This window comes from Scleropages formosus, chromosome 17 (genome assembly GCF_900964775.1).
Source record: "Scleropages formosus chromosome 17, fSclFor1.1, whole genome shotgun sequence".
In the NCBI taxonomy this organism is placed as follows: Eukaryota; Metazoa; Chordata; class Actinopteri; order Osteoglossiformes; family Osteoglossidae; genus Scleropages; species Scleropages formosus.
The window spans coordinates 25,421,130-25,443,153 of NC_041822.1; the positions used below are offsets into that span (position 1 = coordinate 25,421,130).

Here is a 22,024-nt window from a genome sequence, read left to right on the forward strand (position 1 = left end):
TAATGATTGGAACCAGCACATTTGGACTTGAAGGGCCTGGGTTCGAATCTCATTTCTTGCTCTAGCATCCTTGATGAATTTAGCTACTAACCCTGAACTGCTCAGTAAACATTACCCAGCTCTGTAACTGGGTAAATAAATGCTCCTACACAGCTCTCCCACTAATCAAACTGCACAAATTGTGATACAGTAGCCTTCCACTTTTGATACTGCTTTCTATATTTTGAAGCTGTTCTTGTCAAATGTGTCCCCAAGAAGACCTCACTCACACTTGCTGAGGTTATGGATGTCATCCTGGTCGGCCACCATGTGGGACAATCCCTCCATCAACAGCAAGGCCTTATGGTAGCGCTGGACAGAAGACGCCCCATGGTGGAACATTTCATCCAGAGCTGCAGACTGCACCTGGGTAGAGAGAGGTGTTCTGATAAGCATGGCTCCACCCAAAAACAGAACGCTGATCAAGTTATACAGTAGTTCCTAAACTGCTGAGAAAAGGATCACACTTTTACTCATAGATGTCAAGATTTAGTCAGAAACCTTCACCATCTGCAGCAAAGACACAAAACTGTAGTTATATGAATTTGGCATGGCTCCCAACCTGTGTTCCCCAGGGCTCAGTACTTGGGCCGTTACTCTTTTACATTTGTTCATTTAGCAGATGCTTTTCTCTAAAGCGATGTACATCTCAGAGAAAATACAATTTGTACATTACATTAGTAGAAAGAGACATAGTTGAAGATACGTGATTCTTAAGTAAACCTAGTTTGTTACTTTCCACTTTATGCACCGATGTTCATCGCTCGAGTAGGTGCATAAAACGCAGGACAGATGAATCCTGGTCATGTTCCTACAATTTTTTAAGGTACACAAACATTTACGTACAATACAGGAGTAGCGGCTGTGTAAAGGCTTATCTGGGGATGATCATGAAGTTACGGTGCATGAACATTTACACCATAGATGAGCTGGAGAAATCTCGGGCGAAATGAGTCCAGAAAAGGTGAGTTTTCAGACCCTTCTTGAACGCAGACAGAGATTCAGCAGTTCTGAGTGAGAGGGGAAGGTCGTTCCACCACAACGGAGCCAGAACCGAGAACCACCGTGCTTTACTTTTCGTGCGCGGGACCACCAAGCAAGCAGAAGTAGATGAGCGAAGGGGTCTGGTTGGGGTGTAGCGGTTGATCAAGTCCTGTAAATAGCTGGGAGCAGTTCTATGGATGCTTTTGTAGACAATAACCAGGGTCTTAAACTTTTCCATCTAGGTCTCTTCCCTCAGCTCTGACATCACCTCTCATGACTTGTATCGCTGCTATATTGATGACACCCAGACCTTGCGCCTGCTGCAGTGCAGCTTGTCTCTCCAATATCTCTGCCTGAATAACCAACCAATTTATAGCTCAGCTTTTGTAGTACTGCAATCCTCCATCTCCCAGCAGGTCCATCCAGCTGTCAGGAGCTCTATCAGCTTGGACAATTTGCTCATCCAGTTCAATCATCGCTCAAGAGTCTGCGAGTAACAATCTACTTAAATCTCTGCTTTTCCCAGCACCTTGAAGCCACAACCCAATCTAAAGTAATCCTACAGGGACTGTTTTTCAACCTACAGCAGGATAAGAACTAAAGAACCTGAGTGCCCCACTGCAGGAGGAACTCAAATAACTCATTCACAGCAACTGCCCAGCTTACAATCACAACTGACACCGCAAGTCTGTTCGTAATTTCTCCTGTTTTATAACTCTTTCACCACCAAGGCACCATCAATAGGTTTAATATCACATATCCCTCAATTTATTTATGGCTTAGGTTTGGTAAAAATCTAGATATAGCTATAATAAATTAGAAAAAAGACTTAAGTCTTTCACTTTAACATTCTATTAATTTTGAGCTGTATTAAAATAACTAAAAATAAACATACAATGTCTACCAAAAATTTATTTTCCGTATTCCTGTTGTGCATTCCTATTTAATATGCAATATCTTCCACAAATTCCTACTCCTAGTAGCTAAACCATGTTACTGATCACCACAGACACACACACACAATGTCTGCAACCGCTTGTCCCGAGCAGGGTCGCGGTGAACCGGAGCCTAACCCAGCAACACAGGGTGCAAGGCCGGAGGGGGAGGGGACACACCCAGGATTGGATGCCAGTCCGTCACAAGGCACCTCAAGCGGGACTCGAACCCCAGACCCACCAGAGAACAGGACCTGGTCAAACCCACTGTGCCCCCCCTTATTGACCACCAGCACTCAGGAACTGAGTCTCACACCTTTGCCTGTTCAGGTGCTCTTTACTGCCACCTACCTGTTGAACGTATAAAGACGGGTCGCATTTGCTCCACTACAAATTAAAAACTGATCTTTGACCATGATGTGTTATTATTGGATTGTAACATGACAGCTTAACTGACTCCCTGAAAAAAATCCAACTTCGACTTTTTATTACGTCTTTATTAGTCAGTCATCATTTCAACAGACCATCTGCCACACCTTTGCTCGGAGGTGCAACGGTACGTACCATCTGCACGGTGTGGCTGTAGATGAGCTTCTCAGCCGTGATGCTGTTTATGCGGTCCATGAGGCGCTGTTTGTGCACGAAGAAGCGCTGCAGACGCACACTGAGGCCACGGCAGAACGACACGCTGGATTTGTACAGCTCGTTCAGCTTTTTCACCACTGACACACAGAGGGAGAGAGAGGCGTCAGCGTGGAACACCTGTCCCCAGGAGATGCTGGATGTGTTCACATAAAACAGTCCTTTGGTCAGTCGATGCTGGCGTGCCCCGCTTTTCTTTTTTTTATTATTATTATTTATTTATTTTTTCTGCACCTCTAGAACTATAAGCACATACTTGAACAAAGGAAAGCACAACTCGTACCCTGACCATCACCACGAATGGTATTTTTACACACACACACACACACACACACACACACACACACACACACACACTTCTCGTATGCAGCCCAACAGCTGAACCTATGTAAAGAAGCAAAGGAAGGAAATGTTCATTTTCCAAGAGCTAAGCACGGGGATCAGTTGAAATTTACCACATTTGCTCGATTCCAAGACAAATTTTTTCCAACTTTTAACAGAGTGAAAATCGGGATGTGTCTCACAATTGATGGCGTCTCACAACTGCTGATGTCATGGTGTGTTTCACTCTGTGTATCGTTTCAGTTATGTCCACTGCTAGTACCGCACTTGTTCAATTTAACCCGTTTGGCACCGAAGGACAGAAAACAAACCAATAAATCAATATAACGTGTCAGTTATATTGAAAATTTAAATACCAATTTAATAGTTCTCTTAATGCGTTTCCTGTGATGTTTGTATTTTCCCTTTTTTGCAAATGTTGGAATGCTTTCACTTTTCCACTATTTTCATTTATTACTGTGTTGTACTATTCATCATATCCCTTGTATTATTTTCCTTTACTAATTACTGTCAACTGCATGCTGCAGAGAGTTCCGGAACACAGACCAGGGACAAAGGCCTCGACTAGCTTTTGTTGCAAGAACATACTGCTAAGTACATTTTAGGGTGTATTAAATGTCAGTTAAAAAAAATAATAAAACCATATAATAAAAAAAGTACAAATAAGTCCCGTAAATAAATCTGTAATAAAACAAACAGTAATAAAATTAATTTTAAGCTTTAATGCATCTTGTTATTATAATGCCAATCTTAAGCGTACAAAGAAGTCACACCAACTGGGCAAGGAACAAACAGGTTCGTGTTACCCCACACAGACACACACAACTTGTTTCAGGTGTTTCATTAACACTATGTATATGATTTTTTTGGATGGAAAAAATGCCTCTTATGGGCTAAACGGGAAATTGACAAACTTTGTTTCCCCAAAACTATGAGCTGGTAATTCTAATACTTACCTAATTTGTTATATTTCACATAACAAATGAACAAACCGAACAGCAACGGTGTGTGTGCGCGTGCTGACCTTGCTTGACGGTGGAGGATGGGAACAGTTTTCCCTGCCTGATGGCATCCATGGCGTTCTGGAGCGCCGATGACAGCAGCTCCGCCATCTTCATGTAGAGAACGAGCTGCTCTGCGTAGCTGGAACACACACACACACACACACACACACACACACACACACACACAGACGTGTCTTCAACATTAAACACCACCACTGCAATTGCATTTAAATGTGTATTGACTGACTGTGGTATGGTTTGGTCCATGCGTCCGCACACATGCACCCACACACACACACACACACACACTTTCAGTCACTGCAGAGACATTTAAACCACCTCTCAAAGCTCAAGGTTACAGGTTCGGATCCCTGCCCTCCCTACGTACCTCCACTCGCGGCTCAGCTGGCTGATCTGGTCGGCCACGAGGCTCTGCTGGGGCTGCAGGAAGGAGGTGTCGGGGGCGGTGGCGGCGTCTGGGGTCACGCTCACCTCCAGGCCGCTACCCTTGGCACCGGCCATCTCCATGACACAGAGGACGAAGGCCAGTGTGAAGCGCAGGCTGTGCAGGGTCTCTGTGTGCTCCTGCTGCATGGGGGAGACAGTGACCGGGACACCTCACTTTGGGATATAAGAGCATCGCTTATTACTATCATTATTATTGCTATTATTAGTATTGTAAAATTAATTTTCAGTACACATTTCCTTTTCAAATGGATGTGCACAGCCTGGACTCAAAAAAAAAAAAAAAAAAAAAAGAAAAAAATTTTAAACACCAAGTGGCATAGCAGGTAGCGCCAGTGGCTTGCAGCATGTGGGCTGTGCAGCTGGACGTGGTTTCAATCCCCACTCGGCTAACACTAATTCACCTTTGATGAAGTGTCAGATAAACAGATAATTATTGTTCACAGCTTTGGACTAAAGCATCTGCTACATGAATAAATGTAATAAATGTTAGTTTATCCATCCATCCAATTTCAATAACCGCTAGGCCTCAGCAGGGTCAGTGATCCGGAGCCTATCCTGGAAACTTTGGGCGTAAGGCTGAGGGAGGTACACCCTGGATGGTACGCCAGTCCATCAAATATAAAAATTTAAATTTGCATGTAAATAAAGTGAGACCTGGATCCGTTTGCTGCCAGTATGCAGTCCCTCCGAAAGGTATAACAGCAAGCGCCTCCTGGCTCCGCTTTCCACTCCACTCCCGCTCAACTCACCTCCATCAGTGTCTCCTCCGGCAGCTCCGGGGCCTCGAAGGTTACGGCGCCCTCCAGGTTGGCTGTCACTGCGTCGGTGAAGCCGAATCGGGGGCTGGGGGGGCCCTCGCAGCCATCCATGTAGACACCTGCCAGGGTCTGACGGCCAGAGAAGGATCCGGCAGAGCTGATAGAGCTGGAGGAACCCACTGCGGGGAGCGGGACCACACAGGCAGGTTAAATGTGATCATTAACACCATTAGTGCGCCGAGGAGCCGACGCCCCCTTACCTGAGAACATCCTGGTGCGCTGGGTCTGCGGCGGGGTGCACCCGCTGGGTGGAGATCCCACTGTGAAGACCACCGGTGCGGGACTTCCTGAGCCAGCAGCCAAAGCACCACTAAGGGGAGCTGTGGAGAGAGACATCCCTAATGAGAGGACAGGGCTTCTCCAGCCTTCTGCCCTGCCCCTCCCACCAGGGGACTATGGGGACTGGGGTGGGCCAAAGAAATGTTATACTCACATTTAGTCATTCATTAATTTTTCTGATACTTTTCTCCAGTTACTTAGAGTGTTAAGCTACTTACACTGATTTACCCATTTATTATTTTTGCTGCACCAGTTCAGCCTAAGTACCAGAACAAAGCACACTGCAGCAGGAAGTGGAATTCAAACCAATGACCTCTTGAGTCCAAAAGCAATAGCTCTAAGCACTATGCAAACTGCATTAAAGCTTTTCAAGAAAATTTAGAAAAAAAAAACAAGCTTCTAACCCATCATGTCCCAGCTGACCCGCCCAGCCTGCCCTTCACTCATTTGCGCCGCCCCTTTCACCGAGCCCCGACTCCTTCTCCCACCCTTTCCATTGCCGTACCAGCTGTGTCCATGAGCTTGTCTCCCGTCAAGTTCTCGTTGCTCCCTCCATCCAGCAGCTGCGTGCCAAAGGCGGCTTTCAGCAGGATGTCCGAGAGTCGCCCGGCGCTCAGGGACCTGCGGGGCCGAGAACGTTAACCACTCCATTGGGTTAAGAAAACTGCCAGCACAGCAGTATTAGGCTCCACCCCCCACTAAAAGCCTCTGAAAGTCATCCGAAAATAGCATGTCAGTTAGGACCCATGGCCAAGTAGTGTTCTCAATGAATTTGCACCCCTTACCTGCCGAATGCGCCCTGACTACCCTCTGCCCCGCAGGCCGCAGCACCTGGACCCAGATCCTTCAGGTCCGGGACGGTCCGGTTACGGGTTGGTGTGAGGACCAGGCACTGCTGGGTCAGCAAGGTGACCAGGTTCTGAGAACTGGGGGGCTTAGGGAACTCAAAGGGAGGCATGGTCTGCAACAGTAGGACACCATCCAATTAGTGCAAACTACAGACTCATTTGCATATATTTGTCCCACCCAGGAAGTCCACAGGTAATGAGGTGACAGACCCGAAGTGAAGCCCTCCGACTGCTCAACTTTATGAAAGATGAACCAAAATCAGTGCGGGCTAATTTAATTATTTTAGTCATTTTTATCATATAATTAATTCATCGGGTTTATTTTCTAAGCACGCGCTTTAGAGAGGCCCACATGGGTCTTGAACGGGATACAATTGTTAATACATATTTAACACTGTCCTGTAACACTGTCTTAGTTTAAAAACAGAACTGGGTTCACACTTTATGTTCATAACTCCATAATAAGTTCTAAATCACAACTATAAAAGGTTAACACTCATGTTCCTTCATTTATTTATTGGTTAAGTTCTGTAAAAATGTCATATACAGCTGTAATAAATAAAAAAATAAGCAGTGAATCCATCACGAGTTACACTACACTTTCTTACATTTACATTTATTTAGCTGACACTTAAAACTGTTTTTAGAGCTGGTTAACTTTAAGAATTAAACAACTGAAAATAAACACGTCATCTCCACAAACTCTTGCTGATGACTGACTCATCCCATAAAGAGGTACAAGGAGCAAGTAGCTGTAGACACTGTGCAATGAGCTGAATTAAGGAGGTCCTTCACTCCTGCTCTGTCTGGTTGCTCTTTACTGCCATCTATCAGCTGGACACATAATTACAGGTCATGTTCTGTCCACAACAGCCAAAAATTTGAGTGAAAAAAATAAGGGAGTAAGAAAGAGAAATACACCAGAAAATTTAACTGCGAAAACCCCGAACGTCTAGCAAATCAAAGAGCAACCAGAGAGTACCGATAATGACCTGCCAGAACACAACAGGCCTGAGATTCGACTCACCTTGGTTGGGGAGCCCAAAATTGTGGGCAGGGGGCTGCGCTGAATAAGCTCGCTCAGTTTTGGAGAGGAGTACTGCGCCTGGCCACAGCACCGCTGTACCAGTGGGTCCGAATTTTGCTTGCGAATCTTCTGCCGGCAGCCGTGGGTGGCCTCGAGCAGGCAGGGGGCGCTGTGGAGCCGGGAGCCGAGCCCCTGCTGCGACGGGTAGAGCTCCTGGCCGGGCAGAGCTGTCGGAGAAAAAGAGGAATTGGCGGGTTGGTCTGAGAAGCAACATGTTGGACCGGGAGGAAATGTAAAGCGTAGCGTGGCACCGTAACCCTGCCCCCCCCCACCCCCACTCACCAGTGCCCTGCATGGGCCGCCCCAGGTCCACCCCTATGTGACACAGCTGCCCTGGCATCTCCGGGATGGTGCCCACTGGAAGACATTGTGAGCAGGGCTATATCTCCATGTTACCACCAGTTGCACAGTGAAGGTAATTTTTACTGATGTATCAATTATCTGACACAGTTACTCAAAATTTCCAACAACTGTTATTAATTATAAACACTAATAAAACACATGTGAAAACCCAAAATTTAGAGGAGCAGATGTGTGAATAAAACAGGTCCATGCGGAGGCAGCTACCTTGAAGGGACGGCTGGTAGGGTCTGGACCCGCCCAGGGACAGGCGTCGAGCGCCCGCCACGGGTCCCGGGTCTCCCGGGAAAGGGGGTGAGGTTCCGGTCCTCCCGAAGGCCAGGGAGCCGCTGCAGCACCGGCGGTGGGTGAGGGACGCAGCCCTGGAGACGGAAACGCAAGGAGTGTGAGCGAAGGGAGAAGATGAGAGGCACGGAAGGACGCGGAGGACGGAGGTGCTGGACACACGGTTAAAGGTCAAAGAGCTGTCCACTGACCGGGGTGAGCCGTGTGCGCCGGGCTCCAGAAGGTTCTGCTCCATGCGATGGTAGTTGTGCACCTGCGTGGGCACAGGGACGGGCACCGACTGGTCGTAGCTGCTGGGGAACTCTGCCAGCCGACTCCTGGGACGCGGCGGAGGGCAGGCGAACGGGGTCGACGACATGAGCAGGTAAGGGAAAGAAAGAATATGAGAGCAGTCAGATCTCAAAATACTCAAAAACTTTCACTTCAACTTTTTGAAAAACACAGTAAATACAGTAATATATTTACTGTACCTGACTTGAGCTATGTACACCGATTTACCCATTTACACAGCACTGTAATCACGCTGGGTAAGAACCTTGATCATGGGTACAACATCAGGAAGTGGGATTTGAACCCAGGTTTTTGAATTGCAAGATGGCAGCACTAACCACCATGCCACCTACTGTTCGGTTTGCATATTAAATCGCTTATTTAGGATTATTTACTCCATTTATATGTGCGGGGAGTAATTCTATGATATCAGTTAAAGGGAAAATACTGTCTGTGGAAGTTACCAAGGTGCATAAAGAGGTAAATTAATGTATTGTCGAGTGCAAACCTCACATTGTAATTCACCTTGGAGAAAAGTTTCAGACACATTAATAAATAATTTATACTATTATCCTTATTACTAGCATAAAATTGTAGAAAAAAAAAATACATTTTTGGAGGGAGTGTGGGGAAGTGTCCCCTGGACAACATGCAGCAGCAGTGCTGACCTCATGCTACCCCAGCACCCCTCTGTACACCAGGGATGCAACCGGAGGCTTTTCCGCCCTCGAACCCAAGACAAGACAGCTACTTTTCAATGTGAGCAGTTTGACGTGGTTCATAATTCTTACCAGAACCCATAAAATAAACTGAAGCAGCAGAAAAGGCATGAAACACATGACTCAATTTGCGTCCATTTCTGTTCATACGTGTTAACCGTGTTCCCAACGTTCAGTTCCTTCTATTAAAAAAATAAGGTCTAAGTTCCATGAATGAGACCCAGACGCTTCAGCGAACAGTGACAGTTCAAACAGTACTGGGGTTCAAGAGCCATTCTTCCCATGACCAGCGACAGAGGTGGTGCTATAGTTGCCATAGGACTGGGCATCCCAGAGGGCTCATTGTCCCGAACCTCAGGCCAAAAACAGACCCTGCGGTGCTTAGGCTCTCACCCTGGGGGGCCTGGAGAGCTGCTGAAGGAGGGCGAGGGGGATGACCCCTTGGCGAGTGTCACTGGTGCACCAGCAGAGATCAGCAATGAGCTCCTGTTCACACGGGGGGGAACACAACAGGGGTCAGAGGTCAGTCTCTGTGGACAGGAGCCCAGCTAAAAGCTCTTTAAACTCAGTGCAGAGAGAGTCCACTGTGAGCACCCCCTGGTGCCCCACAGGCCTTATGTCTGATGAAAATCATTAAAACGGACCTTCTGCCCCAGGGACACTTCCCCCCAGTCCCCCCCCCCATACTCACCCGCTGTACATCAGGCTGTCTTGTATGGCTTTCCCTGCCGGGCCATCGCTAGTGACCTCACCTGGAAACAAGCGGGAGGTACACGAGGTAAACAAAACTAAAAGTTATCATTATTTTTGGCAGATGAGACAGGAGTAATATTTGATGAACAATTTTCTGGCGGGTAAATGATGCACCCATTCAGGTGACAGGTGTCTGTGACAATGTGGCGAGTGAATGGAGTCGCTGACCGATTTCTCATTGCGTCACAGGGTCTGCTGGTTAAGTCACCGTCTCGCTGCTCCGCTAGCATGTTGATGAAGGGAGGGGCTTATTGTGCAGCTGTGATGGGGGAGGGACCTATTGGGCACATATCTATGACCAATCCAACAGGTGGATGTGAAAGGGAAGCTTAATGGGCAGCTGTTTTTCATTGGCCAATCCATCCTTTGAATGGAGAGGGTTGGGGTTTATTGGACAGCTGCATCTCACTGGTCAGTGCAGAATGTGAATAGAAAGGGGTGTGGCTTACTGGGCAGCTGGGCGGGAACCATCACAAAGTCGTCAATGTCGCAGGAGGAGTTTTTGCTGCTGCTGTTGCCTTCAGAGTCCTTCAACAGGAAGCCAGGTGCATCCTGGGTAGGGGAGGCGAGTGTCTTGTGCCGGAGCTGCTGCATCTCAGCCACGGACTGCTGTAGGACAAGGTGGGGCGAGAGAGCACTCTTAGGGCCTTCGTCGCTTCTCAGCAACATCCTGCCCCACTGGTGTGGTGGCCGCTACTCATCCGCACGCGAACAGGTTTGGAGCTCGGGCAGCAGTGGGCAGAGCCTCGCCACTTGGGCTCACATGCTGGGATTGCACTTTCGGTCCAAATGAGGAGTCGGAACCCAGACAAAAGCCAACAACTTGACCGACTTCTGTGCACAGCGACCTGCTGGTCTAAATTTAACCTGAGTTAATGAACCTCGACTGAACTTAAGCTTGAATCAATCAGTTTCAATGAAGATAAATTGAGGGTCAGTTCAGCACAGAATATAATTTCTGTAACTCAGCTTTCATTAATATTTGTTCATATATCTCATGCTTTTCTCCAAAGTTAGTTACAGTGTTAATCTACCTACAAAAATTTAACCATTTATACAGCTGGGTAATTTTACACCAGCTGAAGGTAAGTACCTTGCTCAAGGCTACTGCAGCAGTAGGTGAGATTCGAACCAGTGACCATCAGATCTATAGGCAGCAGCTCTAACCACTCTGCTGCTAACTGCCCATAATACTCATAATGTACTTCCTAATGGTGAAAAGTAAATGTGTTCATCTCTTCCTGCTCAGGGAATTAAATAGGTGATTTAAACAGAAAATGTCATATCAGCATTACTGCGGTAGATTGAAAACCATTTAATGAAACCAAAGATTAGAGGTTTTAAAGTGGTATTTTACCATGTTTACAGGTACAACAATGGCAGAAATTCTCAGTGCAAACGGTTGAGTGTGACAATAAATCAGTGAAGGCGACTGGATTGTGGCGAGACCAGCGGGCGAATCATCTTACCGGAGGGGAGGCCAAGTGAGAGGTGGAGGAGCTGCTGCAGGAGCTGGCCGATGCAGAGCTGGGGTACGAGGGCATTGGCATGGGGACAGCTGTCAAAGGAGCGCGAGCAAACACACACACACACACACACACACACACACACACACACACACACACAGAGTCTTATTATCATTCATTATTAATAAAAGTTATGCTTTTCTGTGACACGATGTGAAGCTACTTACCCTGATTTAGCCACGAATACAGTACTGTCATTTTTACCATGGTCAGCACATGTCTCAGTGGTTGCAGCTGCCACCCTTAGACTGGGTTTAAATCCCACCTCCCACTGTTATACCATTGATCAGGGTCCTTGCTTTGAACTGACATGAGTGGCTGAACACTCAGTCGCTTTTAAGAAAAGCATCAGACAAATTAACAAGCCAATGGTATTACAGCGGGACGGGGATTCGAACCCGGGACCCTTTGGTGCAACCTGCTGCCCATACTGATATGGTAAAAGGGCTGCACTCATCTCCAGTGTATTTGCAGGTCTCGTGTGCTAAAACTATTGTTTGCATTTATAGAAAGTATGAGGAGTTCTGAGGGATGGGAGCACTGCTGCGTGTCGGGTTCGAAAGACTCTTTACTCACACTTCTTCATGGATGAACCGGCCTCCAGGAAGGGATGCCTGAAGAACTCCTCTGCAAAGAAAGCCGGGGGAAATGCATGTGTGAACAGACCCGCCCTGTGCTCCAGCATCACTCTCGCCGTCATTGTTCTAAAGCAGGACACAAGGCAGAGAGGAGCCCCCACCCAACAGCGGGAGTCCCCACCCTCCAGCGAAATGGGGTCCCTCACCGAAGTCCATGCGGTCCTTGTGGTTGCGCTGCAGCAGGCCCTGGAGCAGGTGTCTGAGAGGGGCAGACGTCTCCCGGGGGATGCTAGGAAACACAAGAGATTCACTGAGCAAGGAAGGGCTCAGCTGGGAGCAAGAAGAAGGTCACCTTTCGGAGGAGTGCCTCGTTTCAAAAATCCAAATATTCAAGAGGAGGCGACGCAAAAACGTCAAAAATTTTGATTGTGCCTTATTTGAGTCCTGACTGCCCGGTATTTGCGTCACTCAAACATATAAGAGATACAATTTACTATAGTTGTGCTGTCAAACATGGTACTTGTGGATTAGAGTAGATGTAGAAAGAGCACCGATTTCCAGCTTGAGGTCAAAAGTGTGTTAAACAGTCAGTCAGTCAGTCAGTCACTTAACAGGAACTGCATCACAACTGCCTGCGTTCGTGTGCGCGCATTCATCACCAGGTTACTGTGACGCTATTACCACGAGCTGTGAGACATGCCGAACACGTAGCGTCTGTGCAGATTGACACTAGCACAAAGCAAGCGGAGTGTTGCCACCTGCAGAAACACACACACACGTTGCACCCCTGCAGCAGTGTAATGTCGCCTGCAGGACCTGAAACATTTCCGCTATGAGTCCTCGAGCCCCGGAATGGTTCTCAAACACTCGATACCCACACGGTTCCCACTGCAATCATTTTTTGGCCTGGGACCGAAACGAATGACACTCCATGGCTGCCGAGTGTGGTAATCGCTGGAAGACGTTCGGTGTGTCTCACACACGCACACACACACAATGACAGGGAGAGACGCAAAGGACACGCTAGAGGAGTGGCAGCATGGGCCAGCAGGGGGGTGCAGTGGTCAAAGCTGCTACGTTGCTCTTGAAGGGCCCAGGTTTGAATCCCACTTTCTGCTGCAAAAATTACTCTACTGTAGATAGGGACACCCGGTAGCGTAGCGGTTAGAGCTACTGCCTTTGGACCCAAAGGTTACAGGTTCGATTCCCACTTCTGGCTGTAGTACCCTTGAGCAAGGTACTTACCCTAAATTCCTTCAGTAAAATTACCCAGCTGTATAAAGGGGTAAATGATTGTAAGCAGGTAATATCTGTGACCTTAACATTGTAAGTTGCTTTGGAGAAAAGTTTCAGCTAAATGAATAAATGTTAAAATGCAAATAGCTTAGTTTACAAACCTGATGTTGTGAGCTGCTTTGGAAAGAAGTGCCAGAAAAATGACTCATTAAAGATAATTGTTGATTTTTCTTAATTGTTTGTTATTTTACAATTATTATTATTTGTAATAGTAGCAGCACTTACTTGGGACTGAGGTTCTTGTTCTTCTCATAGAAGAGCCGGAGGTCCTGAGGGCTGCTGGCCTACAGGGGAGACACACAGACAGGACTGCAGCATAAAACAGGGGGTGCTCTCTCTCTCTCTCTCACACACACACACACACACACACACACACACACACACACACAACACACACCTGAAGAGGAGTTGAACCTGTGGCGACTGGGGTGACCATACTAGCACTGTTGCTCTCCAACACTGAGAAGGGATTACAGGGCATTAAGGGAATTTATTCCGTGATTACCACAGTGAACGATGCTCTAAAAGAGTAAGAACGCAAATTTAAAAAAAAAAAAAGGGTCCCAAATTCACAGAGCAGCACAAAGTGCGACTGTCAGGCAGAGCTTGGCTCACCGTCACAGCCTTTGAACTGCGTGTGTGTGCGCATGCGGTGTCATGCATGTCAACTAACAGAGTGGGGCGAGGCTCTTGCCAGAGGGGCTTTCTTTACCACGAGGGTCCCGAGAGAGAACACGGCAAAAGCGCCAGGTAAGGTGAGCGCTGACACCAATCCCGGCATGCACCACACAGCAGTACAGACAGCGGCTCCTCAATTTATGGGAACAGGTGGGACTAGAAGTCTGTTCGTATGTCACTGTGTTCATAACCCCACCGTCACTTCCCCCCCACCATTAAGTCACAACAGACGAAAGTTTTAATAATTCCGACGGCTCCGTTTAGCTGGTTACTTTTTACAAAGATCGAGGACAACAATAATAAATTGAAAATATGCTGTCGGCCATAGTAATTTCTTTGTTAAAGTTCAATCTAAATTAAAATTAAAACTACTTGTGGGACAGATGGATAGATGGACAATGACCATACTGTACCACACCTCACCACATACAAAGGGTTAAGGTGATGGAAGCATCAGGCTAATTATGCATAAATAATTCCTCCACGGGGGATGCGGTGGCGCAGTGGGTTGGACCGCAGTCCTGCTCTTTGGTGGGTCTGGGGTTCGAGTCCCGCTTGGGGTGCCTTGCGACGGACTGGCGTCCCATCCTGGGTGTATCCCCTTCCCCCTCCGGCCTTACGCCCTGTGTTGCCGGGTAGGCTCCGGTTTCCCGTGACCCCGTGAGGGACAAGCGGTTCTGAAAATGTGTGTGTGTGTGTAATTCCTCCACAGGCAGGAGTCTGAGGGCTGAACATTTGAACCTAAATGCCAAACATCCCAGAAGTCCCTCCGACATGGGGAGCGGGTGCAAGGCCTCCACTTGGGAGATGGGGCTCTTACCTGGAAAGGGGCTTTGCCCATCAGACACTGGTACACGATGGTTCCTATGCTCCACAGGTCAGCTTTAGCATCGTAGTTCTGGGACATGATCACCTCGGGGGCCTTGGGGGGGTGCGGCACAAAGCACACAGTATAATTACTTGGCACTGCTGGTCATGCAACAGACCAATTCCAAACATATCATACGTGTTCATCTTGTTCTACAGAAATAAAATGTTTCACTCGAAACATTTTTTGGTTGCATGATTGGAAACCACATTTTTACATATGTGTGTATACACATACACACACATATATACAGTATAAAAAATAAAGGACGATAAGCGAAAGATGAGACCCACCATGTACATAGGAGAGCCGCAGAGTGTCGCCGCCATCATGTTGTTCTGAAGGTAGCGTGCAAAGCCAAAGTCCGCTGTGGACGACGACACGGTGGGTCACAGTGCGGAAATGAACCTCAAAACGACTCAGCAGAGAGCGGCCGCATGGGGGCGCTACCAAGTCCTCTGTGGAGTGGTGCACGGCTCAACCGTAGGGGTGCCACGGTCATTCAATTAACAGGCTGTGAGAACCAAGAGCCTACTGTGCGCTACTGTGCTGCAACCAACCGGGCCGCAGACAGCTGAGGAAAAGCCCACCCACTCAAGTAAAAGGGCCTCACCGCAGGTATGGCACACCCCAAATATACCCCGCCCACCCCAAGAAAAGACCATTCTCATCCTCGAGAAGACCCGCCCCCACAGACACAGCCTGCCCAACACAGAAAGGAGCCAATTGTAGGACTGGACCCACCCAGCATAAGAGAACCCAAGAAAAGACACGCCCATCCTAGGAAAGCCCCCCCCCAGGAAAGCACCACCCCCACTAGGAAAGGCCCACTTTGAGGACACCAGCCATCACAGAACTTGAACAAATCTCTGAGTAAAAGTATCATCCACTTCTCTCAAACCCAGGAACTTCAGGTTTTAATCCTTTTAGGGAGTGCAAATACCACATTCTTACCGTGTTCAAAGTCCGCAGGAAACAACATGGAGAACGGATGGCTCTCAATGGAGCAGGGGGTATTTTGGGAGATTTCACAGTAAATGAAGCACAGTTGACGTTTCCCATTTTTCCTGCATCCCAGAGGGGGAGCGCTCACCGATCTTGATGCGGGTGTTGTTGGGGTTGGACTTGCGGCCCCCCGAGTAGGACAGCAGTATGTTCTGGGGCTTCAGATCCCGGTGGATGATGCCCTTGGCCTGCAGGACCCTCATGGCACCTGCAATCTGCTGCAGGAAGAGCCGTATGGTGTCCTCGCTCAGGGTGCCCTTGGCTGTTGGGGGGAATGAGGGTTGGACAGGCAGGAGATCACACAGCTTTCCACCAAACCCTCTCTTAAGATCTTGACTCAAAGGATCTCTCCCGCCTTCCTTCTGCTTCCTGTATCAAGGTCAACACTCTGGTTACTGCCTACAAGATGGTTAAAGGACCTGACCAGTCCCTACTAGTAGCCCAACCGGAGCGCTGTGCTCCTTACCTCTGGACACCTGGTGGTCCCACTCACAAGGGGCCCTAAATCAAGAGCATGCAGGTTCTTGGTTTTATCCTCCATGTGACAGCATAAACTCTCTTCATCCCTCAGAGCTCCTGAGTTCCTCCCACATTCACTAAGGGTCTCGAACCCATCTCTTTGAGAGCCACTTCTCTCCTGATCTCCTGATAGCTCCATCAATGAGTCCAACACCATCTCCTATATTTATCTACGTATTTGCTGTTCGAATGTCACTTCCATAGGAGCTACCGGAGGGATGTGAACCAGCAACGTGGTGGTGTCACACACACAAACTGTGTCCATAATCCTGGGTCTGTCTCTAAAGCTCTTCTGTCTGCTGTTGATACACTTTTGTTTACTATGAATTGTACATCACTTTTGAGAAAAGTGTCTGATAAAGAATAAATTTAAATAGATGGAGACAGAGAGAGAGAGAGAGACAAGAGGGCGAGAGAAAGGAGGGAGGGGGTGTGGCTAATTTTTCAGCCCTTTCTTACTGCTCAACATCATTATCATGGTTATAATCTATTTGCCTTGCCTCGCGGTTGGTGAAAGGTTCGCTTTGGCAACATAAACACATTACAGTGGCGTCATTAAAGAAACAGGAGCTCGGGGGGTGGGAAGGAGGAGGAGGACGACGACAAACAAGGACATGAGACAGCCGTAGTTTAAAGTTGACTCTGAACTGGTGAACGTGGTGCTGATGGGTTGGGAAAATACACCCTTCCGGGACCAAACTTCCTCTTTCTGTCCTGCCCGTCTTTTGTAACCCCGGCTTATCTCCACGGAAACGGCTGCTCTTATCAAAACAATCGTTTTTGTTTCCTTAACTGTTCAAAACGCAGCGCCTAGAGATGCCCAGACTTCAAACTATTGCAGTTTCCTCCTAGACATTAACAGAAAAGTTGTGTGTGGGGAAAAGGTTGCAGGTTCGCAACCCAGAGTGGATGAATGTAGGGACTCCAGCACATGGGTCAAAGGTCATTTATGTAAGCCGATGACCCTGACGCTTCCAGAAGTTTCAGCACATGGCATAAGGCTCCCCCTGCTTACGTGTGTTTGTTTATTTATTACCGTGACACTTGATCTCTCCAAAGTTGCATAACCGTGTTTTACATATTAACCGCTGAGACGCACTGGGTTCAACTCCTGAAGCATTCCAGGACGCGTCAGCCAGCAGTTCAACAGCAGCATCCCACGCAGGCAGGATTCGACACGCAGCAGAACCACCTAAAAGAACATCCCCACCCCCATCCCCACGGTGCCGCGTGGCACAGCGCCGCGCCAGTGAGGCGTAACTGCTGGACCAGCGCACTGATGCCATCACGCTTTAAATAGACCGGCTGAGTCAAGGGAGGTGAAGCGGGTCAGGGTTGGGGGGGGGGGCTCTCTTTCCACCGACAGCCCCCTCCGCCGCACCACACCCCAACATATGTGGTCATGGAGTTTCTGCTGCCACTTACATAATAGCTCCAGACAGGATGTTGTCATTATCTTTCCATTTCAATGTCCAACACTTACAGCACCTGATGAGTTCCAACACCCAGCAGGAGTGCTGAGCTTCTTTACCTCTGGCTTTGCAAGGGGTTCAAAATCCAAAGTCTGACAGTTCTCCATTTTTAGCTCCCTCTGCCCCTTAGAGCTGCTGAATCCCTCCCAGCATACAAAATGGGTCTCAGCAAAACCTCTTTCAGATCCACTTCTCTCCTGACACTTTCATAAATGACCTCTTCACCACCCGCTACTGTTCACCTACCTATTCTCCTACTTTTAGGTCACTTATCGTATACCAGGAGTGGCAGCAATACGTGCACCGTGACAACAGTGGTGTTGAACAAATAAGCTGTGCTTTTATGACTTTAAATATTTAAGTGCTCTATCCATTGATGATGTAATTTGCTTACGTCACTTTGGAGAAGTCTGCCAGATGCACAAATCAGTATCTTTCAATCATCATCATCATAGCCATTATTTACCTAAAGCTGACACTTTTCAAGTGAATTACAATAATATACAGCAGGGTAATTTGTATCATATCACCTTAGGCCAAGTACTCTCATCAGGGGCACCACAGCTGGATGTGGGATTTGAACCTACGACCTTCCAACCCAAAGGCGCTGGCTCCGCACAAACAGTATCTGCTGTTACATTCACGCAGAGCTAGAACACACGACGCAGCAGAACTGACTGCACACGGAACACCAGATGGCGAGCAACACCTTGGCACCAGTTGCCCTTCGCCATGGATCACTTTGGAAAACGGGCACCGAACTGCTGGGGGTCTTCAGCACACGGAGGAGCACACTTACAGTGGAGATAGTCGGCCAGGTCTCCGCCATTGCAGTACTGGGGAGAGAGAAGGGGGAGACAGGTAATGTCACCTTCACACTGCAAACACCACCGGTGTGTGTCAAACAGACAGCTCTGCTATACTGGTCTCTCTCACACACACACACACACACACACACACACACACACACACACACACACACACACACACACAGAGTTTCCCAGCCCATTCCCCCATAACAGTGACATGCTGTAACACAGCTTTGGACTACTGGAACAAACAGCTTCCTTTACCACGGTCCTCACACCCCATGTGATCGTGTTTGAGCTACAAAATTAGGAATGTGTAACTGTTGTGCATGCAGCCCATAACTCATATGCACAAAGTTCACAGGAATGAATGGGGGAGCAGTGACATGAAACACACACACACGATGGTCACGCGGGTCCCGCAGACACCGGATGAGCCCACAGAACCCCCCGTGAAGACACAGCATCGATAATATTAATACTGCAGCTACTAAAACCATCGCATCATCAGCTCGACTGGGCTTTCTGTGCAACCCGGAAAGAGTGGGACTCTCACCTCCATGACCAGGTACACACAGCTCGCCATCTCCTAGAAACACAAGAGAGAGAATGTGGTAAACAGCAGTAAACGTAGTACTCAGCTGGGACCTGGCATCAGTTTGAGACGCCGCATTTTGTTGGAGGAGCAACACAGACTGAAGACCAGGAGAAAACAGAGAGAACAGCTCCAGATCTGCCACAAGTCCCCTCTCGGCGGAGAGAACAAACAGGTAGCTAAAGAGTAAATCAGAGTGAAAACTGGGCGTTACAACCTGGAAAGTCAACAACGAAAAACAACCTTAAAATAAGAGGGAAAATGATGTTATCACCCCATGTGATATTTTGATCATTGTTAAAGAAAGACCATTTTGGGAGTGAGAGTGCAAATCTCATCCAGGTACAAGTGTCATCATCAGAACTATGGTAAAAGTGCCACAAGGGGGAAGAAAAAAAAAAAAAAAAAAAAAAAAAAAGGTTTAGGCCCATCTTAAAATTTCTTTTCTGCCCACTTACATCCAACCCAAACACTCGTCTATAAATCAAGGTTATGGCTCATATTTCTTTCATTTGCACAATTTTTCTTTAAAATAAAATTTAAAAAAAATCATTTTGTAACCGGTTGATGCTGCCGTCAGGATCAACAGAAGAGCGTGTCCACTTGGAAGGTCCTGTGGTCACCTAGCAACAGGCATATCTCTTACATAACGGCCAGCGGGCTGTGCCTGCCAGGCCGCCCCAGGCCAGTCGTGTTGCTGACCAGGCATCGTTGTCTTCATCTTCAGCTGGTCATTCGAACAATTTGTCGTCCAGTTCACAGCCACGCAAAGGGGGGGGGGGGGTCAAACCCAAGTCCTTTGAAGTGGGAGGCTTTACACACCATGCCACCTGCTGGCCCTGTTCGCCATGTCGATGTTACAGCCTGGAAACATCTGCATTCCACACACACACACACACACACACACACACACACACACACAAAGACGGAGGATTACAAAGAGCCAAGTGACTCTCTCACTCTGCACATCAACCTCCCTTTCGGCCCAAAAACAACGCTGTGAGCGTTGAGGCCTGTCACTTGTCACTCGTCCAAACCGGGGAGCAGCGTGTGGCAGAAACGCCCGAGAGGAGAAGAGCAAAACCGCAAGAGCCGAGGTCACCCACTTCCCACGCGAATCAACGAGTTCCATCTCTGTCGCTCAGTCAAACATGAACAACAAGAAAAGTTCACCGCCAACCCTAGAGCTCAGGAATTCAACTAGAAGAGGAGGAGAGGGAAGTGGTAAACGTCCCACGAACAACATCCGTCCGTGCCCGTCACGTGTGTTTGGTTTATTTAAGTGGTTTTACTGTGGGACACCGTTTAATTACACTTAAGCTCAGGTTGGAGCCACAAAGTGCCTCCAGTTCCCTCTAATCCGAGGAGGAGGAGCCGAGTGCCAAGTGCTCTTGGGGCCGAGGCCCCAGGCGGGCAGAACCACCGCACAAGGTGCTAAATACCCCTGACACATGAGATTTTCCAAAAATAACTTCCCCAAAAACAGCTGGAGGCACAGTGATGCTCTGATGAACCCACGGTGTTCCAAAAGCTGTACTCGTAACATGGAAAGCCAGAGCGCAACAAGCGTTCGAGTCACAAACATCTCCCAGAATATTTTCCTATTTTAGGAGGGCTTTTCTTCACTCATCTGTTTGCCGAACTTTCTGATCTTACAGAGCAAAAGCAACCTGTGTTCCTGCATCTTGCCGTTAAAGAGCAGCCAAACTGAACAAGAGCTCCGACCTGCTTTAGTTCAACTCACTTCCACTGCGTTCACAGCTCGTGTTCCTGAGTGCCGTGACCAATAGCAAGATGACGAACGCTGCACATGTGTATTGGATCAATTGGTCGACAATCTACATTGAAAAGTAATTTTTGGAGTTTTTTCCCCCCAATCAATTTTAATGTAGTTACATTAGTTAATAAAATGTTAAAAAGCCAAAGTAATTTTTTATATTATAGTTACATCAAAAGTTTTTACAGAATCTTACCTGTATGAAACCTTTGATTGTGTAAATAAAGAGCTGAAAGTGGCCAGAAACTGACAAACACAGCACGTCTATGGGACTCTAAATTTTAATGATGTTTGAATTTTTTTTTAGAAAATTAATTTAATAACTCTTACAGACTTATCTCAATAATCCCTACTTGCTTTTTGAGGTTTTTACAGAGCCTATAACAAGTGCAAAAATTACAGGACGTCTCCATTACTAAGCCGACTGCAGATTGGTGGTAAAAGTGACTGAGTTATGAACAGCGTTACGAACAGACTTCTGAACCCAGCTGCGTAAATTGAGGAGCCGGTGAATGTGATTAGCAAAGAGTGTTCTGTGAATTATAAAACAGACCACTTAAACTGGGCCCCATTACTGTGGACACCTTCTCCGCACACACACCTGTACACCTGTCTGCAGGTGAAAGGAGCTGCAGACACGGCCCAGCAGTCACCTGTGCCACATGTCCCATCTAGACGTCCTGTTCCCAATTGCTGGGTCCGCCACATGGAACCCTATTCCCATAACCCCTCTCGCAGTCTTTTGTCCTCAACCTCAATAGGTTACCATAGCAGCCTGACTGGTCACCACGGCACCCTTACCTTGCCAGGTCAAAAAAAAAAAAGACGGGTCACTGCTGCATAAACAGTTTTTAAAAATGGAAAAAAAAAAAAAAGGGGCAAGTGATGTGGCGCAACACGTGTCTCATCTCGGGCTCCGTGGACATGACAAAGCAGTCTTATTTAGCGCGAGCCGGCTGCTCAAATGCGGACTGAGTCCAAGCTGGCAGTAACTACTGCACACGGCAAACATGGCGAGTGACTGCGTTCCTGCCAAATCACACATACCAGACAGACGGGTACACGCAT

General features: G+C 47.7%; 1 protein-coding gene across 1 annotated transcript in view; it reads right to left on the reverse strand.

Annotated features, from left to right (window-relative positions):
• Positions 1-22,024, reverse strand: part of LOC108921936 (serine/threonine-protein kinase ULK1-like) — a 29,192-nt gene that overhangs the window by 3,409 nt on the left and 3,759 nt on the right. The window contains exons 4-27 of the mRNA XM_029259449.1: positions 19,141-19,173; positions 18,575-18,611; positions 15,873-16,046; positions 15,073-15,146; positions 14,732-14,833; positions 13,459-13,517; positions 12,144-12,226; positions 11,936-11,986; positions 11,303-11,391; positions 10,283-10,442; positions 9,772-9,832; positions 9,474-9,566; positions 8,283-8,408; positions 8,014-8,168; positions 7,729-7,803; positions 7,387-7,613; positions 6,297-6,472; positions 6,017-6,132; positions 5,433-5,552; positions 5,164-5,351; positions 4,335-4,534; positions 3,967-4,085; positions 2,523-2,680; positions 270-405 (exon numbers count right to left, since the gene is read on the reverse strand). Of these exons, the coding sequence (XP_029115282.1) occupies positions 270-405; positions 2,523-2,680; positions 3,967-4,085; positions 4,335-4,534; positions 5,164-5,351; positions 5,433-5,552; positions 6,017-6,132; positions 6,297-6,472; positions 7,387-7,613; positions 7,729-7,803; positions 8,014-8,168; positions 8,283-8,408; positions 9,474-9,566; positions 9,772-9,832; positions 10,283-10,442; positions 11,303-11,391; positions 11,936-11,986; positions 12,144-12,226; positions 13,459-13,517; positions 14,732-14,833; positions 15,073-15,146; positions 15,873-16,046; positions 18,575-18,611; positions 19,141-19,173 (2,812 nt within the window). The remainder of the gene's footprint in view (positions 1-269; positions 406-2,522; positions 2,681-3,966; positions 4,086-4,334; positions 4,535-5,163; positions 5,352-5,432; positions 5,553-6,016; positions 6,133-6,296; positions 6,473-7,386; positions 7,614-7,728; positions 7,804-8,013; positions 8,169-8,282; positions 8,409-9,473; positions 9,567-9,771; positions 9,833-10,282; positions 10,443-11,302; positions 11,392-11,935; positions 11,987-12,143; positions 12,227-13,458; positions 13,518-14,731; positions 14,834-15,072; positions 15,147-15,872; positions 16,047-18,574; positions 18,612-19,140; positions 19,174-22,024) is intronic.